This window comes from Protopterus annectens, chromosome 1.part0 (assembly GCF_019279795.1).
Source record: "Protopterus annectens isolate FY-2018-M chromosome 1.part0, PAN1.0, whole genome shotgun sequence".
Taxonomy (NCBI): domain Eukaryota; kingdom Metazoa; phylum Chordata; order Ceratodontiformes; family Protopteridae; genus Protopterus; species Protopterus annectens.
In genome coordinates, this window is record NC_056725.1 from 618,747,341 (window position 1) to 618,770,983 (window position 23,643).

Sequence of the window (23,643 nt, forward strand, 5' to 3'; positions counted from 1 at the left end):
CTTGCCTAGAATAGGCAACTGAGAAAGCAGTGCACCAGAACAGTAGGTAAGGAGCCAGGACAAGTATATTTCTCTGTGCTTCTATTCCTCTAATAAACGTAATTCCCCTGGCATTACAGAACATAGAGGTGAAGCAAACGATGTTATTGTAATAACCCCCTTTTGGCCAAGACAGCATTGGTTCTCCATCCTGCTGAGCCTTGCAAGGACAGAACCCATACAGTTGTCTCTGAAAGTGGACATCTTAAATCAAAGGGTCCTTGCCCTACCTAAACATGAGGACTTTGAATGATAGCTTGAATGGCTGAGCAGTGAGCACACATCCCATTCAAGCACATATTCTCATTTGATATGCACAATATTATAATGGAGGTGTAAAACCTAACACAAGGATGTCTTAACTATCAGAATGGAAGAGTTTCTCCCCTCATGTGCCTTGCCAGAGACCAGAACCCAAATATGATAAGTTGATATTTGATTCTCACCTAGCTGTCAAACTTTAACAAAATATGGACATTTTATTCATCTTTGAAATTACATGTGTCAGCTATTTCAGCTTGGTTGAAGTGTATCTCTTCCCACCTCCCACACTTCCTGCTGCCATTTGATCAGTTGATAAAGGGATGTTTCTTCCTAAACCACCAAAAAGAGACCTTACTCAGTTGGCTTTATGGCATAAAAGGATAAAGCTGTAACTATGACGCAGGTGACCCTGGAGTTCAAGTAGTGGCTCAGGGGCCTGTAGGAACTGGCAGGGAGAATGGGAGTGAGTGGCCATTATCTGCTCATCCATCCCTGGGTACGGAGATGTGGCTATAGCTGTCTACTTGTATGACACTTAGCCAGTGCACTAAGCATTTCACCTGTGGAATATATGCCTAAGGAGCAGTTAATACAGATCTCAGTGAGGCACCATGGTGGGAGATGTTCTGTTCAGGGAGATGGTAGGCCACCCTGAAAGCCCAGCAGACTGGCCAATTCCCTTCCATCTGACCCTGCTGGGGGGAGGGAACTGATGACCAGATAAGGCTTCCAGCAGGATTGAATTAGCTGCCAGGGTTTTCGCTTAACTTAGAAATGTTTTGATTTTCTTCGTGTTTCACTGTTGCTGTCATCACACTTGGGTTATCTGCCTGCAGGTAGCCCTCAGTCGGCCCGAGTATCAGAGACTTAGTATTTCTGCATCGGATGCTGTTGCTCCAGGACTGACATCAGGTCATCAGGGGTATAAAAACAGGCAGCCGATGCCATTACATCAGTCTTTCTTGCCAAGGAGCCCGAAGCAGAAGCAGTTCGCAAGTGCCAGTCAGCCGCTACCTGAATTTTCGTTTACGAATTTAATAATCCTGAAGTCTTCTAAAGCTAAGTACCCCGTTGGGGAACCTTTTTTCTTGCTCTAACCGATGTCAGAAAAAGTTAACAATTGTTTTGCCTGTGGAAAGCAAATACCTCATAGAGTTTTTCATTCTTACTGCGTCACCTGTTTAAGCCCAGACCATGACATCCCTCACTGTTGGTTTTGTGCCTTATTTAACGCCCGAACCATTCGTCGTCGGGCTCTCTTTGTCGCTAAATTCTTTCACTCTCGATCTCCATATTCTGAAATGACTTCGGTAAGCCATCTAACTACCGATATTTTGAAAAACGGTAAAGATAAAGACAGAGACAGACCGCTTAGGTCCAAAACTGCCGACAATGCTTCCGTTAAGCTAGTCGCCAGTCTGCTGGTACTCAGTAAGGTGCTTTCGCAGCCCCTGATGCTACTTCAATGGATTTGCAGGCCTCTACTGAGACCCATTCAGACTCCGGTATGCTGCGAGACTCTTCATCTATGGAACCTGCGGATGTCTCTACCTTGGATGGGTCCAGAGCTGCTGAGCAGGCACCGGCTTCTGAGGCAGTTATTCGCTCAACTGATATTCGACTCAAACCGATGACTTCTTTTTTTAACCAAAACTACCGTGTTTCTTGGGCCCAGAGTATGCAGTATGCCTAGAAAACCGACGACCAAAGTGCATGCACCTGCTCCCATGCCACAAAAACAAATGCTTAGAATGGCTGAAGACCTTATTACGCTGATTAGAGGAAGTCGGCCTTCCTCTGCTAAGAGACCAGTCCCCTTCAGCTTCTGCAGACCAGGAGTCAGATGACTGTGAAATTTCTGATTATGAAGACATGCCCTTATCTTCTTATGAGGATTCAGATGCAGAGGAATCCATTCCCTCTGCCTCCCCTCCAGAGGATTTTTCTTTTGGTGAAACCTTGCATACCTTACGAGAGCATTTCCACTGGGAATGCCTAGACTATCCTCAGTCCCAAAAGAGACTCAGAGAATTTCTAGAGTTACCTCAACACAGGCCCTTAGTAATACCCCCTGTCCTGGATGTTGTGGATGATGTTTTTATGGAATCCAGTCTTACTCCTGACACTTTACCTGCTGCCCCTAGGAAACCAGACAGGTATTAGAGTACCTGATACTCACAAATTTATTTTCAAGAATCCTACTGCTTACCCAGAGATCATTTCCCAGGGGCCTAAAGGTATCAAGGCTACTACAGCCAAGAATCCCACCCCTTCGGACAGGGATTCCAGAGCTTTGGACAGATGGGGTAAGAAGGTATATACCTCTGCAACTCTTGCTATTAGGGCATTGAATTGTCAGTTTCACATGCTGAAGTACCAGCAACGTATTATGGAACTTATTAAACAAAAAATGGCTACCTTTACAGACCGTGCAGAAAATGCAGAATTGCAGGAGCTTACACACTCTGCAAGCCAAGTCAGCAAACATACTTTGCAGTGTGGCTTTGATGCCCTAGAAGCATCTTGCTGGGCAGCTGTCACTGGCTCTGTACTGAGAAGACATGCTTGGCTGATGGAGCTGATCTTGCCATACCATGTCAAATCAAAGTTACTAGACACTCCTTTGAATAAGGACACTCCTTTGAATAAGGACTGTTTGTTTGGCACCAAAGCAGAAGAGGTTCTTAAAAAGATGGAAGAAAAATCTAAGTCTATGCAGTCTGTTAAAGAATTCTTACAAGTGGAACCCCCTAGATTCAGTAGGCATTGCCCTTCCAAACACTGGTCCTTTACAGCCCCCTCCAGGCCTTCTCAAACCAGACCCAGGGGAAACAGACCACCCAGACTACAGCCTCAGGATATGCAGAGATCTAAGCAATGGATTGCCCCCACCCTTAAAGCAGGGAGTGGTAAGCCATCTCCTTATAGAAAAAGCTCACAATGACTACTTTACTCTTCTCCCCAGCACTGCCTAATTGCTTGTGCCCCTAGGAGGAAAACTTGTCCTTCATACAAAAAACTGGATGTCCATCACTCAGGACCAATGGGTCCTCAACATTGTATCCCAGGGGTACACATTTTATTTCCATTCACTGCCAACCCCAAGCTGGTTTCCAGACCTTCCTCCAAACCAGCGAGCAGAGGCTCAAACCCAATTACTTTCCCTACTCAATACCATAGCTATTCAGCTGGTTCCAGTATAACAGAGGGGTCAAGGATTCTACTCCCAACTCTTCCTAGTACCCAGGAAAGAGGGCTCTTGGCACCCAATCCTGGATCTTTCCATTCTCAGTACTTTCCTGGTGGTACCAAAATTCAAAATACTTATCCTGCAACAGCTTCTTCCTATGCTAGTCAAGGATGCCTGGTTAGTCACCCTAGACTTAAAAGAAGCCTATCTTCATATCCCCATAAGGGAATCATGCAGAAAGTATCTACGATGTTCATGTTTCACTGTTGCAGTCATTACATTTGGGTAATCCTGCTGGCAGGTTGCCCTCAGTCAGCCTGAATTCCAAAGTCTTGGGTCCTGCATCGGCTGCTGTCGCCCCTTCCCTGATGTCAGGTCATCAGGGGTATAAAAGAAGCAGCCAACGCCATTTTCTTCAGTCTTTCTTGCCATGGGGTGCCCGAAGCAGAAGCAGTTCGCAAGTGCTGGTCGGCCGACTCCTGAGATTTTCGTGTTCGAATCTCAGATCCGAAGTCTTCAATAAAGCTAAGAACCCCATTGGGGAAACTTTTTTCTTGCTCCAGACCGATGTCAGAAAAAGTAAATAATTGTATTTCTTGTGGAAAGCAAATACCTCATAAGGACTTTCATTCTTACTGTATTCCTTGCCTAGGCCCTGATCACAACGTTTCTGGTTGTCGGTTTTGTGCTAGAGTTAACCAACGCACTATTAAGCATCGGTATGATTTTGCTTTAAACTATTTTGGACGCCGGTTTAATTATCCATAAATTTCATTGGATAGCCATCTGATTACCGGAGTTCACAAAAAATGCAAAGAAGAAGAGAGATAAACAACCGAGGTCCAGAACAGACGACGAAGCTTCCCCTAAGCCAGTCGTCTGTTCACCGGTTCTCAGTGAGGCGCTTTTGCAGCCCCTGACGCCTGCTACTTTAGAGTCACAGGCCGCTACCGACTCCCACGTAGAGTCATCTATGCCGCTGGAAACTCAAGGTATTGGAGCCTCAGATACTATTCCCTGAGATGGGTCCAGAGACGCTGAGCAGGCACCAGCTTCTGAGGGTGTTTTCAGACCTAAACATCTTTACATTAAACCGACTTCAGCTTCAAAGGCAAAGACTAAAGCACCTTCTAAAGCAAAGAAACCAACTCAAGAGCCATGTGGACAGGCCTCTATGCTCAAAAAACAGATGCTCAAAATGGCCGAAGACTTGATTACCTTGATCAGGGGTTCCCATCCCCCTCCTGATAAGCGGCCTAGGCAAGAGACTGACTATGAATCTTCAGATCAGGTTTCTATTTCTTCTGATCATGAATATTCTCTTCCCCCCTACGAGGATTCTGATGCTGAAGAATCTATACATTCAGCTTCTCCTCCAGTGGACTATTCTTTTGGGGAAACCGTGCATACCATGAGGGAGCATTTCCACTGGGAGAGCCAAGATTTTTCACAATCTATAAAGAGGCTCAGGAATTTCCTTTTACTACCTCAACACAGGCCTCTAGCCATTCCACCTGTGTTAGACGTTGTAGATGATGTGTTTTCGGAGTCTAGTCTTACCCTTGACTCCTTACCTCCAGCTCCTGTTAAGCCTGACAGATATTACAGGGTTCCTGACTCTCATAAATTCCTTTTTAAAAACCCTTCTGCAGACCCAGAAACTATTTCACAGGGTCCCAAAGGAGTTAGTACTTCCGCAGCAAAAAACCGTACCCCCACTGACAGAGATTCTAGGGCACTGAATAGATAGGGAAAAAGATTTACACATCTGCTACCTTGGCTATAAGGGCCTTAAACTGTCAGTTTCATATGCTCAAATATCAGCAACATGTCATGGCATTGCTTAAACAGAAAAAGTTTAACTCTGAATGTGCAGAAAACAAGGAAATGCAGCATTTATTGCATGCAGCTTGGAAAGCATACTTTGCATTGTGGTTTTGATTCTTTGGAGGCCTCCTGCAAGGCCGCAGTTGCAGGTTCTGTAATTAGGAGGCATGCTTGGTTAAAGGAACAAAATCTGCCTGATCATGTCAAAGTTAAATTATTAGATGCACCTTTACAACATGATAATTTGTTTGGTGTTAAGGTGGAAGAGGTGTTAAAGAAAATGGAGGACAAAGCTAAATCTATGCAAACTGTCAAAAGATTTTTTACAAGTACAGCCACCTAGGTTTAGTAGACACTGGCCTGCAAAGAATTAGTCCTTTCCTGTCTCAGACAGACCTCAAAGGGGCAGATCCAGATGCCCTAGAGGCAGATCCCAGGCACAAGGTTCATACAGGTCAAAGCATCGGGGTGCTTCTACCTCCAAAGTTGGAGAAGACAAATCACAATCGTACAGGAAACAGTCCCAATGACTTCCCCCTGCTTGCACCAAGCACTTATCTCCTGGCAGCACCCTTAGGGGGGAAATTAGCACTTTTTTATTCAAAATTGGTACATTATAACCCAAGACAAGTGGGTTCTAAATATCGTGTCACAAGGCTACAAGTTCCATTTCCATACCCTGCCAAAGGCAAACTGCTGCCTAGATCTGCCAAAAAATCAATGGGCAGAGGCACAAAAACAAGTCTCATCCCTCATGGACATGGGGGCCATTCGACAAGTACCAGAGCAGGGACAAGGATTTTACTCAAGACTGTTCCTGGTACCCAGAAATGACAAGGTCTGGAGACCAATACTGGACCTATCTATTCTGAACACATTCCTGGATATTCCAAAATTCAAAATGTTGACTTTGCAGTAGCTTCTGTCCATGCTGGGCAAAAACGCTTGGCTTGTGACTTTAGACCTAAAAGAGGCATACCTGCATGTCACAGTCAGACAGTCATGCAGAAGATACCTCAGATTTAAGGCTGGCTCAATGCATTACCAATTCTCTGCACTGTCCTTTGGCTTATCTACTGCACCCAGGGTCTTTACAAAGTGCCTGGCACCAGTAATTGTATTCTGCTGACAGAGGAATACAAATATATCCTTATTTGGATGACTGTCTAATTCAAGCAGAGAACAAGGACATTCTTCTACAGCATCTGGCATTTGTGAAAAGACGTCTAACGTGCCTAGGGTACACAGTCAACGAAAAGAAATCAATACTAGTACCCTCTCAAGAGATAATATTCCTGGGTGCAAGCTTAAATACAACTGCCCAGATGGCTGATCTCACACCAGACAAACAAAGGCAACTGACTACCTATTTCAAAATGTTGGCAACAAAGGCCCAGTTATCTGCAAGAAAAATTCTGCAGGCTTTGGGCTTCATGGCATCCCGCATCCTACTAATTCCATATGCAAGACTGCATATGAGGAAACTTCAGTGGTACCTAAAAAGTGTTTGGACTCGGCACTGCCATAGCCTGGAAACAATGATTACTCTCATTCCCTGCCTGCAACAGGAGTTTCGATTGTGGGCGAAGGCTTGTCACCAGAACAAGGGACAGCCATTCACATTACCCCCAGTCTGGCAGACACCAACAACGGATGCATCAGATTATGTCTGGGGGGGGGGCCCACATGACAGGAAGATGCATTCAGGGCACATGGTCCTGAAACCAAATGCATCTACATATCAATCAAAAAGAGATGCTAGCTGTTCAAAGTGCCCTGACAGTCTTCAAGAACCTACTTCATCTGGGACAACTACTGATAAAGACAGACAACACCATGGTCATGTGGTATATAAACAAGCAGGGGGGCACACATTCTTATCCCCTTTGCAGACTAGCCATGACTTTGTGGGACACAGCATTGATTTAACAAGTACATCTGCAGGCACAGTTCCTGCCAGGAAAGATAAATACTCTGGCAGACGAACTAAGCAGAAACCTCATGGATACCCACGAGTGGCAGCTGGATCCACAAGTCTTCAGCATGACAACAAGGAAATGGGGATGCCCGGACATAGATCTATTTGCCTCCCTGCACAGCTGCCAACTAAAAAGATTCTGCACAAGGACTTATCACAGACAAGCATGGAAAGTGGACGCCCTATCTTTCAGCTGGAAAAACCTATCAGTATATGCCTTTCCTCCACTGCCTCTCCTCCCCAAGGTACTCCTAAAAGTCAGACAGGAGAAGCCAAAGATGATACTGATTGCCCCATACTGGCCTCGCCAGTACTGGTATCCAGTCCTAAGGAGCTTGTCTCAATGCCCAGCTTGGACTGTACCTCAAACACCCCATCTACTATCCCAGCAAAACAATCAGAGCCTGCACAGCCAACTCAGGACTTTAAACCTGGCAGCATGGCAGATAATGTAATCATACAAAACACACCTCTCAGTAAAGCTGTGATGGATGTCATTTTGGAAGCCAGAAGGCCTAGTACTAGAAGATCTTATGCTGGAAAATGGAAAAGATTGTGTGCTTGGAACGAGGCACAAGGAACTGATACAGCTGTACCAAATATTCCTCAGATTTTACAATACTTAACTGAGATGCTGAACAAAGGCTTATCTTTTTTTATCCATTAAAATTCATGCCTCTGCCATTTCGACTCATTATAATACAGAGCCACCAATCTTTTTTTCATCCTTTATTAAAGCAGTAACTCAGAGGAGCGAAAAATTTAAGGCCACCAAGGAGATCACCAATACCTGCATGGAACCTCAACTATGTCTTGGAAAAACTCACCCTGCCTCCTTTTGAGCCAGCTGCTACTGCTGATATAAAGTTTTTATCTTGGAAAACAGCTCTGCTCCTAGCAATAACTTCTGCAAGACAAGTTTCAGAGCTACAGGCACTCATGACTGAAACCTTTTATCATGTTTTATCAAGACAGGGTTTCTCTGAGGACAAACCCAACATTTATGCCGAAGGTGGGGTCCAGTGTGGCTCTTAACCAAACTATTCATCTGACAACTTTTTATCCAAACCCACAGAACAAGGGGGAGAGAATTCTGCATTCATTGGACATACACAGAGAGCTTAGATTCTATTTGGACAGAACCAAAGTTTTCAGGAGGACACAGCAATTACTAGTGGTATATACTGCAGGATCACAAGGAAAGGCTGTCTCAAAGCAGACTATTTCAAAGTGGATAGGCCACTGCATTCGTTTTGGATATTCTCACCATGGCAAGCCAGTACCCAAGGGCATTAGGCTACATTCAACCACAGCTGCAGCCACTTCAGCAGCCTTTCTCAGGGGAGTACCAACCAAAGACATTTTAGAGGCTACTACTTGGAGTTCAGTGCACACCTTTACAAAGCACTATCATATTCCACTTTACTCTAAATCCAGGGCAGGCTTTGCCACTGCAGTTCTGCAGGGCCTCATAGCCGCTCCTAATGCTGTTTTGCTCCAACCTCCCAACCATAGCTTTGGGACTGTACCCAAATGTAATGACTGCAACAGTGAAACACGAAGAACATAGTACAGTTGTGTACACTTACCATAAATGTAGATGTTCGAGTGTATTCACTGTTGCAGTCCAGGTTACCCACCCGCCGCCCCCCTTTTTTTGATGGAACTTATCTTTCCTTCTCTGATTTATACAACCTATGTGGTGTATTTGCTTGTAGATGAAGGTAAAGTTTATATTGGTGCATGCATTTTTATATATATATATATATATATATATATATATATATATATATATATATAAATGTTGGCTACCCTTTCAGGGGGCACCTGGCATCTGGGGCAAGAAAAACTGAAGAAATGGCGTCTGCTGCTTCTTTTATACCCTTGATGACCTGACGTCAGGGAAGGGGCGACAGCAGCTGGCGCAGGACCCAAGACTTTGGAATTCAGGCCGACTGAGGGCAACCTGCCAGCAGGATTACCCAAATGTAATGACTGCAACAGTGAATACACTCGAACATCTACATTTATGGTAAGTGTACACAACTGTACTTTTCAGGGCAGGGTCTGTGCATTATTAGTTCTCTGCACTTCCCTTTGGCTTATCTACTGCACCCAGAGTATTCACAAAATGCCTGGCTCCAGCCATTGCATGCTGCAGGCAGAGAAATATCCAAATTTACCTGTACTTGGATGACTGCCTGATTGATGTGGACAGTCAGGAATTCCTGCTGCAGCACCTGACATTTGTGAAAAGCCTTCTCACTTCCTTGGGGTGCACCATCAATGAAAAGAAATCAAAACTGGTACCCAGTCAAAGATTGTATTCCTGGGAGCATGCTTGGACACAGTTTCCCAGATGGCATTCCTCACCTCAGAAAAACAAGTCTATCTGACAGACTACTTCAAACAAATGGCCACCCGAACCAGCTATCTGCAAGAAAAATACTGCAAGCCCTAGGGTTCATGGCCTGTGTGTACTGCTGATTCCATATACAAGACTGCATATGAAGAAACTCCAATGGTACTTAAAAAGTCTTTGGTGACATCATTTTCAGGACCTGGAAACAGTCATTCCTATCATACTCTAAGGACAGAGTTCCTTTGGTGGGCAGAAGGATGCAACCACAACAAAGGACTGTCATTTACTCAACCCCAAGCCACCCAGACCTTAACCACAGATGCATCAGACTATGCCTGGGGGGCACACCTGGAGGGAAAATGTATTTAGGGCCACTGGAGCCCAAGTCAAATTAATTTGCACATCAACCAAAAAGAGATGCTAGCTGTACAGAATGCCCTGACAGCTTTCATATCCCTAATCTTTCTGGGACAACTGCTAATAAAAACAGACAACACCACAGTTAAGTGGTACATCAACAAGCAGGGGGGGGACCTATTCCTACCCATTCTGCAGTCTAGCGATGGTCCTCTGGAACACGGCCTTGGACATTCAAGTCCATCTGCAAAGTCAATTCCTGCCAGGCAAACAAAACATTGGAAGACAACTTAAGCAGAAATCTTCTGGACCCACATGAGTGGCAGTTGGAGCACAGCACCTTCAACCTTCTGGTTCAGAAATGGGGGACCCCAGAGGTGGATCTCTTTGTCTTCCCCCTACAACCACCAGCTCAGCAAATTTTGCACCAGGAATCCTCACAGCAGGGCCTGGAAGATCGATGCCCTGTCTTTTCAGTGGGTACATTTCTCATTCTATGCCTTTCCCCCTCTGTCCCTCCTTTCAAGAGTATTGCTCAGGATAAAGCAGGACAGACCAAGGACAATTCTGATTGCCCCGGACTGGCCACATCAGCACTGGTACCCACTTCTGTGCAGCCTGACATTGGTGCCACCCTGGCACCTACACCAGAATCCAACCCTCCTCTCTCAACAGGAGGGGCAGATTCTGCATCCACAACTGCAAACCCTAAACCTTGCAGCCTGGCTTATTCCTTGAATTCTCCCCCAACAACCTTAAGCAAACAGGTGCTGGACATCATTCTTGAAGCCTGAAGACCCAGTACAAGAAAATCCTGTGCTAAGTGGAAAAGGTTCTGCTCATGGATTCAGTCTAAAGGAGAGAACACAACACTGCCCTCTCTGCCTCTTGGACGTGCTCAGACAGCTCAGATTCTACCTTGATAGGACTAAGCCCTTAAGAAAATCTGACCAGTTACTAGTAAGCTTTGCAACAGAGACAGAGGACAAGGCCCTTTCAAAACAAACAATTTCCAAATGGATAGTACACTGCATCCATTGCTGCTACAAGCACCATGGGAAACCAACCCTTCAGGTGGTCAGAACACATTCCAGTAGGGCAACATCTACCTCTACAACATTTCTCAGGGGAGTCCCTACCAGGGATATCCTGGAGGCTGCTACCTGGCCTTCTGTACACACCTTCACTAAGCATTACCACCTGCCTATCTTTTCCAAATCCTGGGCAGGATTTGCTACAGCAGTCCTACAAGGCATACTAGCCAGCCCTAACTCTTCTTGACTGCTTCCACCCTTCTTCAGCTTTGGGAATCCACTCAAGTGTGATGACTGCAACAGTGAAACACTAAGAACATAGTACAGTTGTGTACACTTACCATAAATGTAGATGTTCGAGTGTATTCACTGATGCAGTCTTGGTTTCCCTCCCTCCAGCCCCTGGTTTTCTCTCTCTCTCTCCTATCTATGGCTATTACTAACCCATTTTGGGGTATTGGATTTACTTTTTACTGGTGGTGCTTTCCCCACCATAACTTAGCTCCCTATTTGGGGGGTTCCTGACATTTGGGGTAAGGAAAACTGATGTAATGGCATTGGCTTCCTGTTTTTATACCCCTGACGTCAGTCCTGGAGCGACAGCATCCGACGCAGAAATGCTAAGTCTCTGGTATTCAGGCCGACTGAGGGTTACCTGCAGGCAGATAACTCAAGTGTGATGACTGCAACAGTGAATATACTCGAACATCTACATTTATGGTAAGTGTACACAACTGTACTTTCCTAGTCCCTGGAATGAATGGGCCATTTGAGTCTTGAAGAAGAGCCATAGGGTGAGGTCCTGCAGGGGAAAAAATAAGGCAGCAGTCTACTTTAGGACATCAGCTGTGTCTTAAAAAAGCTCACACTGACACTTTGAACCAGCTGCTTCCTAATCTTTCAGGTAACTTTCTTAAAAGGCTGCCTGCCTTGTTAGTGGCTGTTAGTTGTTGCCTCACAGCAAGAGGTTCTCCCGTTCGATTCTCGGCTGGAGTGCCTTCTGTGTGGAGTCTGCATGTCCTCCCCATGGTCGAGTGGTGAAAGACATGCGTAGCATGGGCGTGCCTTCGCTGAAGGTTGGGCATCGAGCTGGCACCTCGGCACCCGTAAAAAAATCTATTGCCAATCATTAGCAGACGAGAGTTCTGCTGTGGTGACCCCTAACTGGGAAAAGCCGAAAGAAGAACAACTTCTGCTAGAGGGAAGAAATTGAAATTACAGCTCTCTTGTGCAAAAGAATCATTTTTAATTTTTTGCAATTAGTGTCAAGTTGCTCTGTGAAGCAGTTCTACCTTCTTGGCTAAAGCAGTAACAGAACTGTCCCCTAAACCAGGCCATTCAGTGTTCGTTCTTTCTTTTTAAATCCCTAGAATGAGGGGAAAAAAATATTCTTTTTTCCTTGGAATGCACATAGGTAACAAAGGTTTTATTTAGAAAAGAGAAAACTGACAGGCCAGTTGTTTACGTCATTTGCACAGGACAGGGAGTGGAAGCCTGTGAGCAAGCTGACCATCTATGTGGCTAGCCCAGGAAGTCTGTTTTTGTTGCACCTTTCATGTCAGAGCTGTTCCTATCCATATCAAGGCCCATTCCTCCAGAGTCAATGCAACTGCCAAAATCTTACTTAGAGATGTAAACACTCAGTCCATTTTAGAAACAGCTGTCGTCAGTCCTTAACATGTTCAGGCACTACAGCCTAGTCTTTACAGCTAGGGAGCAGTTCATGGTATACCATGGCTGTCCTTAATCATCTCTGTTCACAATTTTCTCAGGGCCTGCTGCCCTGTGGTCCTTGAGCTCTTGGAATTTTCCCAGATCTAATGACTGCAGCAGTGAATAATACAGTGTACATTGGTTAGCTCAGTTTAGATATTTACCATAGTTGTAGGTTTTCCATTGTACTTGCATAGTTTTAATTCCTCCATCCCAACTTCCCTTTTTGTCATCCTGTGAGTAGGGTGAGTTTTCTGTTTACCTTGCCTTCCACCTTCCCTCTGTACTTCTTTCCAAGCACCCTTCTTTCTCTGGACTTCTTTAGACTTTGGGGAGGACGATTTCAGCTTTATAGACTCGTTACTGTTCCCTGAGGATAAGCATCCTTGGTCCACTTTTGGTTTAGTGCTTCTGCAGAAGTTTCCTGGTTCTGAAAAGGGAAGAAAGTGTAGAAGTTTGGGTCAGCTGATCTCTGTTATGCCAGCAGTGTCCATGTGGGAAGGAGTCTGTTGAAGTCAAGAGGGGGAAGGTTGAGCTGTAGAGGTTAGTCTAGTCCCCTCAAGCAGGAATCCCAAATACCATGGAAGCAGCAGTGAGTGTATTCTTTTATCTATTTGTGATATGGTCCTAATACAACTGTACTTTCTTTTTCAGCTGTTAGATTGATTGGGAAGTTTTTATTTTCTGTGCAGTCCTGCTTCAACATTGTCTGCCCATCCGTTTGTGCCCTTCCTTCCATGACACTCCTAGTGGAGAGCACATTTCATGGTGTGCATGTCTTCCAGGTAGCGATCATTAGTTATTCTTTAAGGTCTTCATTTCACCATGGGGATGCTAGCTAGCATTTTAGATCTGGGCTTCCAATGGCATAATGCAGACTGTTTTTAGATATCTTGGGTGATGATGACTGTGCCTGCCTAGAAGCAAGATACTTACTTTGTTTCCTGGTCTCCACCAGGAAGCTGCTAACAAAGTGCATACTGTCAAGCACGTCCCTCTCCTTGTCACCCACAGGGAGATAAAAGGGCAGTTTTCCTTCATTCTTCTCCCAGCTCAGTGGGATTCTCCTGCATTCAGACCACTAGTCGCTTCTTTGTTGTCAGGATTGTCATTTGGACTTCATTCCTTTAAGAGACTGAGCCAGTTGCTTGCAGAATCTTGAAGCGGTTTCAAGGGAGCTGTCAGGGGAGACTTGTAGCAGTATCAAATGCTATTTAAACTGCATATTATTTTTCATTCATGAAGTTTCGTTGTACACTTATGGTGTCACAGTCTTGACCACACACTGAAACTGTAAGAGCCTGTGAGTATGTGAGGTGTTAACTGAATGCAGTGTTGTGTAGTTGTAAGTTTTCGGTTTATACAGTCTTGCATCTCATTCTTTTCAATTTTTTTCCTCTTAGGGCATGGATCCAGTAACTCGTCAAGTAGGTCAACATATTGAAATGGAGCCGGAGTGGGAAGCAGCTTTCACCTTACAAATGAAATTAACTCATGTGATTTCAATGATACAGGAATGGTGTGCTTCAGATGTAAGGGCAGATAAATGCATGCAATACATTGTATGTTGATCTCTGTTGTCTAATTTTGTTTTTGCTGTAGTGTCTTGCCATACTGGTTTGGGTTTATGAGGTAATGGATACATTAGAGCTTTTAAGTCTGAAGATTACCACCTTTGTTATCTCCCTTTCGCCGTGTTCTCCTTACAGTGTATGTGAAAATAATGTAAATGAAACAAAATGCAAATTTTTTTGAGACCTTTAAAAGCAGGGACTGTAATTTGTTGCTTGAAGTACTGAAGTGGCTAAATCTGAGGCATGAGTAGAATGTTCTTGGTCTGACAAGGTGAGTACTCTTGCCTTATGTCCCATTAGTTTTGTATACAGGCCATGTTCTCTGAAATAGCTGTACTTTCTGCAGTCTTATGGATTTTGATTGAGTTTGGTGGTACGCAAGGACTGTCAGGGCCAGGTTATGCTTAACCCACATCTTTTTGTTTCTTATGCCCAGAATAACTTTGTTTTATGTCTTTAGCTGTTATATTGTACTTAAAACTTTATTAGAAATGGGTCTGTACCCACAACAGAAATAGGATTACAATAAATGTTGGTTATAATATAACATTGCATACAATTCGCAGTAGTTTTATTTTGTACTAATATTCTTATATGCTTAGTATTCCATTATCACCCTAACATACCCTATACCCTTTTCTACACTTCCCTTCCTGTCACCTAAGCTGACAGGATGTCTTACCCTTTCCTCACTTCTCTCCTTCTCCATCTATCATTTCGTGCATTTCACTACTGCTTATGCTGTTCTTGCAGCCCACCCCCCCCCCCCCACACTTTTCATGTGGCTCCTTAGTCAAGGGATATTCTCACTTTGGGTATGAGAGGTCCTGGGTTCAGATCTTGAACACGGTCTCTGTTGTAGTTGGCGATTGGCATAATGGTTGATGTGTTTACCTCACAAACAGAGGTTCAGAGTTTGATTCTCATGGAGGGAACTTGACTAAATTTAAAATGGCTCACAAGGGCAGCTAGCCTAGTACTTGGCTATGTGTCCTGTTCACTTGCTCATAATCTTATAATGTCGTCTCTGTTTTTTGCATTTTATACCCAACACATAAATCATGTCAGCTCTCGCACCAACAGTCATCCCCACCTTCTCTAGTTTCCATTCTCTAGCAATCCCCAGCTTCACCCTCACACCACCATCCAAATTTGATGTTGCTCTACTCCAGACAACTGTTGCTTTTCAGGTTCTCTGTAAAAGCATCCCACATACCTCTTCCAGCTTTTTCACATTCCCCTATAAGCTTCCTTCCCCCTCACACTTCCACCACAAGTGGATGTCACTTGCTGTCTTCTGCCTCCACATTTCACACTTGTCATGTTGTAGTATATCTTCTGTCTTTAACCGTTCTTGCTGGATGGGTTTGGAGCCAATCCTCGGCTCAGACTTGCCACTTACTATAGCTCGAGAGCTCTATATTGGCACGAGGCTATCCCTTTTCCCAGAATGCCCAGCGCCAGCTTACCCAGATCTCGTTTGCCACTTCAGCTGCGAGGTTGCGTCAGTATTGGCACAGGCTTAGTGTAACTTTTTTTCTCTTCTTAAAATTCAGTAATTTACTTGAAAAGTAGTATTTTCTACTCTGTTTTATAGTAGTTTGTAAGTTGTTTAGTCCTAAACCCCTTATCTCTTCCTTTGCTGTGTTTTTGTGCTGTGTTAGCCATCGCCCCTTAGTCGTTAGGCCTTCTGTTTAGTTACCTGAACACATTTAAGTTAGAGAGGGCCCCCCCCCCGTAAGGACAGCCATTCAAGTTAGAGGCTCTCCTTTTAAGGTTTTTATAATATAATTTTTATTATTGTAGTGTGTCTGTTTGTGTGGTGGTACTTCTATTTTTCTTAGTATGGCCAAGGAAGTTAAAACCTCAGTGTTCAAAAAGTGTGACTCATGCTGTCAGAAGATATCTCTGACAGATGGGCACACTAGTTATGTTTATTGCTTGGGGGCTCTGCACCTGCAGGACTCTTGTGCTATTTGTCATGCCTTTAGTCCTAGGGTCCTGTAGGAGCGGAAAAAGAAGCTTATCCTCCGTGGATTACTAAAACAGGATTCTCCGGCTAAAGCATCTTAGCCAATGAAACCTTTGAAACCAGGCAAGCCCATTAGCTCCATGTTCAGAACTAACCTGTGATCTTGACTTACCAAGTGTGTTAGTGACAGCTGGCACCAACAAGATTACCCCACCGTCGGCTCCAACTTTTACTTCAGAGCTGTCTCGGAGCCACAAAAGAGCTAGGTCTCCTTCTTTGGAGCCGATTCGCTCTGTGCCACAATCACCATTGCTCCAAAGCAAGTCCAGTCATCGCTCATCTTCCCACTCCTCTCGATCCTCGAGGTTATCGGATCAGGATGTGGAGAGAGGGGTCAGTAGGTTGCTTAAGTCACAGGCCCTTGCTAAAATGCTTCCAAGCCCACTTCAACAGGCTTCGGCTCCATCCACTTCAATTTCGTTTCCTCCTCTGACTGTACTTAGCTCGGAGCCGGAGTACATGGAGTACATGGATAGTGGTTCCTTTGGCTCCGATGACATCCTCATCTGCTCTGATGTTGGCTCCAATTACCTCAATTCTTCCTCCCATCGAGGTATCTGGGTGCCAAAGCTCTCTTGTCTGCTCCTAAGGGGGAAGTGGCATCGGACCCTTGTCTGAACCCGCTCTCCCTCTCGGAGCATCGGCTCAGTTGAGCTCAGCTCCCACATCGGCCTAGGAGCCGTCGCCCTTGCCGCAGGGTGATATTCCTGTCTCTTAAGAGCTGGAGCCCTCCTTGTGTCGAGACCATGATGCCTTCAAGGTCATGCGGAGAGTGCTGTCCCCACAGACGGCTCCACTATCTGCTCCACTATCTGCTCCATTGGCTCCGTCCCCTTCGGTGCCTGTGACAACCTCTGCTCCTCCTCCAGCCCCAAAGCGTAGGGAACCTATGCCCCAGGACACCCCATTGGGTGAACCCTCCTCTTCTGAAGCCTCCCCAGAGCATTTTGAGCATGCTCCCCGGAAGAAAAAGTGGAAGAGGAAGCACCTAGACTCCCTTGAGTCTGTCATCTCAGATACAGACCTGGATGAATCGGAGGGGACCCCAAGGTCCGCCTCTGAAGATGTTTTCTTTTCGGACATCCTTGAGATTCTCAGGCAGAGGCGTAGCTGGACTTCCCTAGCCCCCTCCGAGGATGAGTCTGTATATCTGGACACATTTGGTTCCTGACCTTCCACCTCCTGGGTGTCTCCCCCTTTTATTCCACTCATGTCTGTAGTGTCTCAAAAGGCTTGGTTAGCTCCAGATTCCATGGAACCTGTCATGAGGAGACCCAATAAATTCATAACAGCTCCCCAAGACAAACAGTTTTTATCTAAAGGTGTCCCATTTGATGTCATGGTGGTAGCAGCAGCCAAAAAGAGAGAGTTAGCTGAAACCTCCTTATCTATCCATCCACTGAATAAAGACTCTCATACAATGGACAGATATGGGAAGTGAATATTTTCATCAGCGACCTTCTCCCTTAGGTCCCTGAATTATCTTTCCCATTTTACTAGGCTTCAGAGAGATCTCCTAAAAGAGCTTGGAGATACCCTACAAGATCCTATAGCTGAGGGAGTTTCAGCCAAAGTAGCTACCCAGCTTGCGACTCTTAATTCAATAGTCAACTCCTCCATGAGGCTTATTTCATACACAGCCGATGGAATGAGTAGAGCTGTGGGAACAGGAGTAGCTGTTAGGAGACATTCTTGGCTGCGGCTGTGTCAGTTTGCGGAACCTTTCAGAGCATCCTTCACCAATACCCCTTTTGATGGTTCCTCTCTCTTTGGGCCTCAGGTGGAAGACATGCTTACCAGGTGCCAGCAGGAAGGCAAGATGCTCTCTGATGTCGGAGTCTGTTTTTCCACTCCTACCAGACCATACCCAAAAGGTCAGAAGGGTGGAAAGATATGGTTTCGAAAATCCCAGGGACTCTTGCCTGATGCACGTGGTAAATTTTCCCCCAGGGGCAGAGGGAGAAATAATAACAATGGCAGACGCCACCCTCATGGTAGAGGGGGTCCGCAAAATGAGTGACAGAGAAACGTTGTCTTCCAAACCCTATCAACATCCCTGAAGGGATGCCTGACTGCTCAACCCTGGAGGCAGTTGGGGGAAGGCTTTCATTGTACCCAACCACCTGGCAAAATATTACGTAAGACAAATGGGTACTAGCCATTATATCTGGAGGTTACAAGATTCCCTTTCATCAACTTCCTTTTGTTTCAAAAAAATCCATCCCAGATGTTCCACCCATTCTGTGGGATCAGGCAGTCACAGAAGTTTCAAGGCTACTAGAAAAAAGAGCCATCCAAGAAGTCCCCGCAGACCAAGTAGGATCCATAACTTACTCAAGATTCTTTTTTTTGCCCAAAAAGACAGGGGACTGGAGACCAGTTCTGGGTCTTAGCAGGTTAAACAAGTCTGTACAAAAAGAAAAGTTCCGGATGGTAACACTGCAGTCCATTCTCCCCTTTCTGGGTCAGGACAATTGGATGTGCTCCATAGATCTTCAGGATGCGTACTATCATAGAAAAATGGATAGACGGTCTAGGAGATTTCTACGCTTGCGGCTAAGGGCCAGTCATTACCATTTCAAAGCTCTGCCCTTTTGTCTCACCATAGCCCCCCGGATGTTCAAATTCATGGCAGTAGTCACGGCTCAACTGAGAAGTCAAGGATTCCAGGTGTTTCCTTATCTGGACAACTGGCTCCTCACTGCTACCACCAGGCAACAACTTAAGAAGCAGGAGATTACACCATCACATCCTGTGCTCAATTAGGCATCTCAATAAACTTTGAAAAATCTGCCTTTTTGTCCTGTCAATCTATTACATACATAGGAGCAGAACTAAACACACAAAAAAATGATTGTAAAATTGCCTCAGAAAAGAATTTCCATTATTCGAAAACAAGTGTCACTTCTTCTGAGGAGCAAAAGAATTCAAGTCCGATATATTTTTCAAGCTCTAGGGTCCATGGCTGCAACCATTCCTCTAGTCCCCTTAGCACGCTTTTACATGAGAATCCTTCAGTGGCTTCTTTTCACACAGTGGCCCTTCCAGGGATTACCCACGTCTCACATGATGCTAATTATGGAATTATAAAAGACACCTTTCCTGGTGGATGGTCGCCCCACTAGTTTCTCAGGGCAGACCTTTCATGGTACCTCATCCGGTTGCCACACTGACCACTGTGCGTCCCTGATAGGGTTGGGGGGGCATTATCTAGGGAAGACAGTCCAAGGCACTTCGCAACCTCATGAGTACCACTTGCACATCAGTGTCCTGGAGATGAGAGCAGTACTCCTAGCATTGCAGGCTCTTCAAGACTCTTTCCCTGCTGGGACTATTTCAATACAGATGGACAATATGCCAGTGGTTTGGTACATCAGCAAACAGGGTGGAACCATTTCTTACCCCTTGTGTCAAAAGGCCCTCAGACTGTGGCAATGGGCGATTTCCTCCCAACGTTTTCTGATAGCAACACATATCCCTGGGACATCCAGTATAATAGTGGACAGGCTCAGCAGGGCTATCCTCATGCCTCCCCAGTGGTCTCTGAAACAGGAAATTGTGGATTTTATTTTCCGCAAATGGAGCCAGCCTTGCTGTGATCTCTTTTCCTCTCCACTCAACAACAAATGCAGCAGCTATTTCTCCCATGTTCCTCCTCCGGGTCAGACACCCAGGGACGCTCTAGTCCACGATTGGCCTCAGAGACTCCTTTATGCATTTCCCCCTTTTCTTATAATTCCAAAAGTCATTCAGATTCCAAAAGTCATTCAGAATGCAAAATCATTGGGATGCAAAATGATCTTCATTGCCCCCTATTGGTCTCAACAGATGTGGTTTCCCTTCCTGCACCCCCACCTTCTAGCTCAGCCTTGGATTCTGGACCCAGTACCTCTTGAACCACTTGATTCATCAGTCAGGCGGGCCACACCAATCCATCCAATCCCTCAAGCTCACAGCTTGGTTACTCCACTTCCAATACTAGCCAGGCTCTCCAATATTTCCCCAGCAGTGCGTGAGATTATTGTTTCCTCCCATAAGGCAAATACAAGGAAAGTCTATGCTAGCAAATGGAAAAGATTCTCTTACTGGGCAGATTCCAGGAATTTAGATCCTTTTACATCTCCTGTACACGAGATTTTGGATTTCCTAGCAGAAGTGTTTCAATCTGGTGCAGCTGCTGCTACCATCAGAGTACAACTAGCTGCCATTTCGAATTTTCGTGTCTGAGTTTCTAACTCCAGCATAATGTCTCACAAACTCTGTAAGGCCTTCATTAGAGGTACATCCCTACTTAGACTCCCAGTGAAAGAGCCATTTCCACCTTGGGATCTCGATTTGTTTCTTGCCTCCTTGATACTGCCACACTTTGAACCAGCAGCATCATGTTCCTTGAAGTTTCTCTCTTAGAAAACGCTTTTCTTAGTTGCTTTTACTTCTGCCAGACGTGTTTCAGAACTTCATGCACAATGTGTTTGCCCTCCATTCCTAGTTTTTCACAAAGACAGGGTTTCTCTGAGAACTAATCCATCTTTTCAACCTAAAGTTTGTTCGGACCACAATTTGAATCAGTCCATTGAACTCCCTGTTTTTTTTTTCCCTAATCATTCCAACAAGGCAGAATACAAATTACACCAGTTGGATGTGCATAGACAACTGCGTTTCTATCTCCATAGAACTAAAGAAATGAGAAAATCAGATCAGTTGTTCCTTTCTTGTTATAGGTTCATAGGTTAGTACTAGGCTAACTGCCCTTGTGGGCCATTTTCAGCCTAGCCAATTACCCCATGTGAGAATCAAACCCTGCAACTTGTGCTTGTAAGGTAAGCACCTTAACCATTACGCCAGCCTCTCACTTATTTGCTAACAACAAACAAGGCCTTCCAATTTCTAAAGTAACATTGTCAAAATTGTTATCAGACACCATCGTCCATACCTACCACTTGTGACAAAAAGATCTTCCAACAAAACCCAAAGGTCATTCAACCAGGTCAGTAGCTACTTCGGTAACATTTCAATCTAGATTGCCCATAGATTCAATTTATGCAGCAGCTACTTGGGCAGATCCTCATACATTCATTTCTCTTTACAAAGTAGATCTGGTCTCCCGGGGCAGAGCTTCCTTTGGTTCCACGGTTCTGAAGAGTCTGTTCCAATGAGCCATCCAGGATTGAGGTGCTAGGAACGCTGTCCCATCCAGCAAGAACGAAGGCGAGATTGGACAACTTAACATAAAGAAGTTATGTACCTACCATAATGTTCCATGTTAGTTGTCCTTCATCTCGCCTTCCTTCTTGTGTCCCTCCCTCCTTCCCCCTTCCTCGAGGATTGAGAGGAGTTTCTCAATGGTTTCACTGGCTAATTTGTTTTGTTATTAGTTGCTTCTCAACCAAACCATGACAATTAACTGTATATCCAGGTTTATTAATGGATTATCTTCTATAATTGTCAAGTGTGAGCTATCTCAAATGAGATCTAGGTAGCTGACGCTGGGCATTCTGGGGTAAGGGGTAGCTTCAAGCCAGTAAAGAGATCTCGAGCTATAGTAAGTGGCCGAGTCGGAGCCGAGGATCAGCACGGAACACATCCAGCAAGAAGGAAGGCTAGATGAAGGGCAACTAACGTGGAACGTTATGGTAGGTACATAACTTCTTTTTATATTACCTGTTTACCAACTTCCTCCACTTGTCATTCACCAGTTCTGTCACTCTTAACTCCTTTGGCACATCTCATAAGTACTTCTTGCATTCATCTCCCCCATTCATCCCTTCCCTTGCCACCCTTAAGCCAGTTTTTACATTTCTTAATAACAACTCATTTCTGATGAGTCATTCTGTCTCTCTCCATGTCACCCCTGTACTAATGACTTGTGCCATTCTCTTGAAGCTTTCCTTAACTTTGAGTCCTCTGCACTTCTTCCTATCCATCCTCCCTTTTACACGTTCATATCATCCCTTTCACCTGATTATACTTTAGTCATTCCACCACCTCAAGGATGTACTTGTACCCACCTCTCCTAAATATTTGTAAACTTAAGCATTCATCTCCCTTCGCCATATATTCTCTACTCCCAAGATCCCCTTCCTTCCCATTATTTTTTTTCTGTTATATTTTTGTCAGCACCCACTGGACAGATGTCTCTTTTTGGAGATAACATGGGAGCACTGCCTTGGTTAAGTGACTTGCTCAAAATTGCACAGTAGGAGCCTGTTCATTTTAATTCTCTCTTGCACTGTATAAAAAAGTTTCATCATCCACTTAACTACACATTCATTTACATCCACATCGTTACCTCTTTCTACTGTTTGGCATACCTTTTTTGTTACAGCTCCACTACCCTCCTCATCTCAATGTATCTATTTCAGTTCTACTCATTGTCTATCCCACAGTAGCATCTTTCAAAGCCTGTAATCCACCTCCTTTCCCCAATTGGTACTTGTTTCATCCCTGACAGTCTTGGCTCTAAACTTTATGCGCACAAGACAGTTATGCAGATGTTCTTCGTGTTTCACTGTTGCAGTCAGCCTGATTATCAAAGTCTTGGGTCCTGCGTCGGTTGCTGTCTCATCTTCCATGATGTCAGGTAGTCAGGGGTATAAAGCATGCAGCCGACACCATTACATCAGTCTTTCTTGCCGTGCGATGCACGAAGCAGAAGCAGTTTGCAAGTGCCAGTCGGCCGACTCTGGAAATTTACATTTTTGAGTTTCAGAACTGAAGTCTTCAGCTAAAGCTTAAGTATCCCTGTTGGGGAAACTTTTTCTTGCTTTAAACCGATGTCAGTAAAAGTCAATAATTTGTATTTTTTGTGGAAAGCAAATACCTCATAAAGATTTTCCTTAATACTGTATTCCTTGCCTAGGCCCTGACCACGGATTTGTGCCTTATTTAAACAACGACCTATTTGTCGTCGGTATATTTATGATTCTAAATATTTTGGTACTCTGTTCAATTATCCAGATATGTCTTCGGTAAGCCACCCAACTACCAACATTCCAAAAAAAACGCAAAGGTAAAGACAGAGACAGGCCACCTAGGTCCAAAGCTGCCGACGACGCTTCTCCTAAGCTAGTCACCAGTTCGCCCGTACTCAGTGAGGTGCTTTCGCAGCCCCTGATACCTGCTATGTCAGATTCGCAGGCCTCTACTGAGACCCCTTCGGAGTCCGGTATGCCGCGAGATGTTTCAACTGTGGAACATGCAGGTGTCTCTACCTTGGATGGGGTCCGGAGTTGCTGTGCAGGCACCAGCTTCTGAGGGTGTATTCAGGCCTACT

At 44.9% G+C, this 23,643-nt stretch overlaps 1 protein-coding gene across 3 annotated transcripts in view; it reads left to right on the top strand.

The window, feature by feature from the left end:
- The window catches only part of UBR2 (ubiquitin protein ligase E3 component n-recognin 2), a 5,196,118-nt gene that overhangs the window by 1,702,543 nt on the left and 3,469,932 nt on the right, over positions 1–23,643 (top strand). For all 3 annotated transcript variants that reach the window (XM_044061864.1, XM_044061881.1, XM_044061872.1), the window contains exon 14: positions 14,168–14,296. In XM_044061864.1, the coding sequence (XP_043917799.1) occupies positions 14,168–14,296 (129 nt within the window). The remainder of the gene's footprint in view (positions 1–14,167; positions 14,297–23,643) is intronic.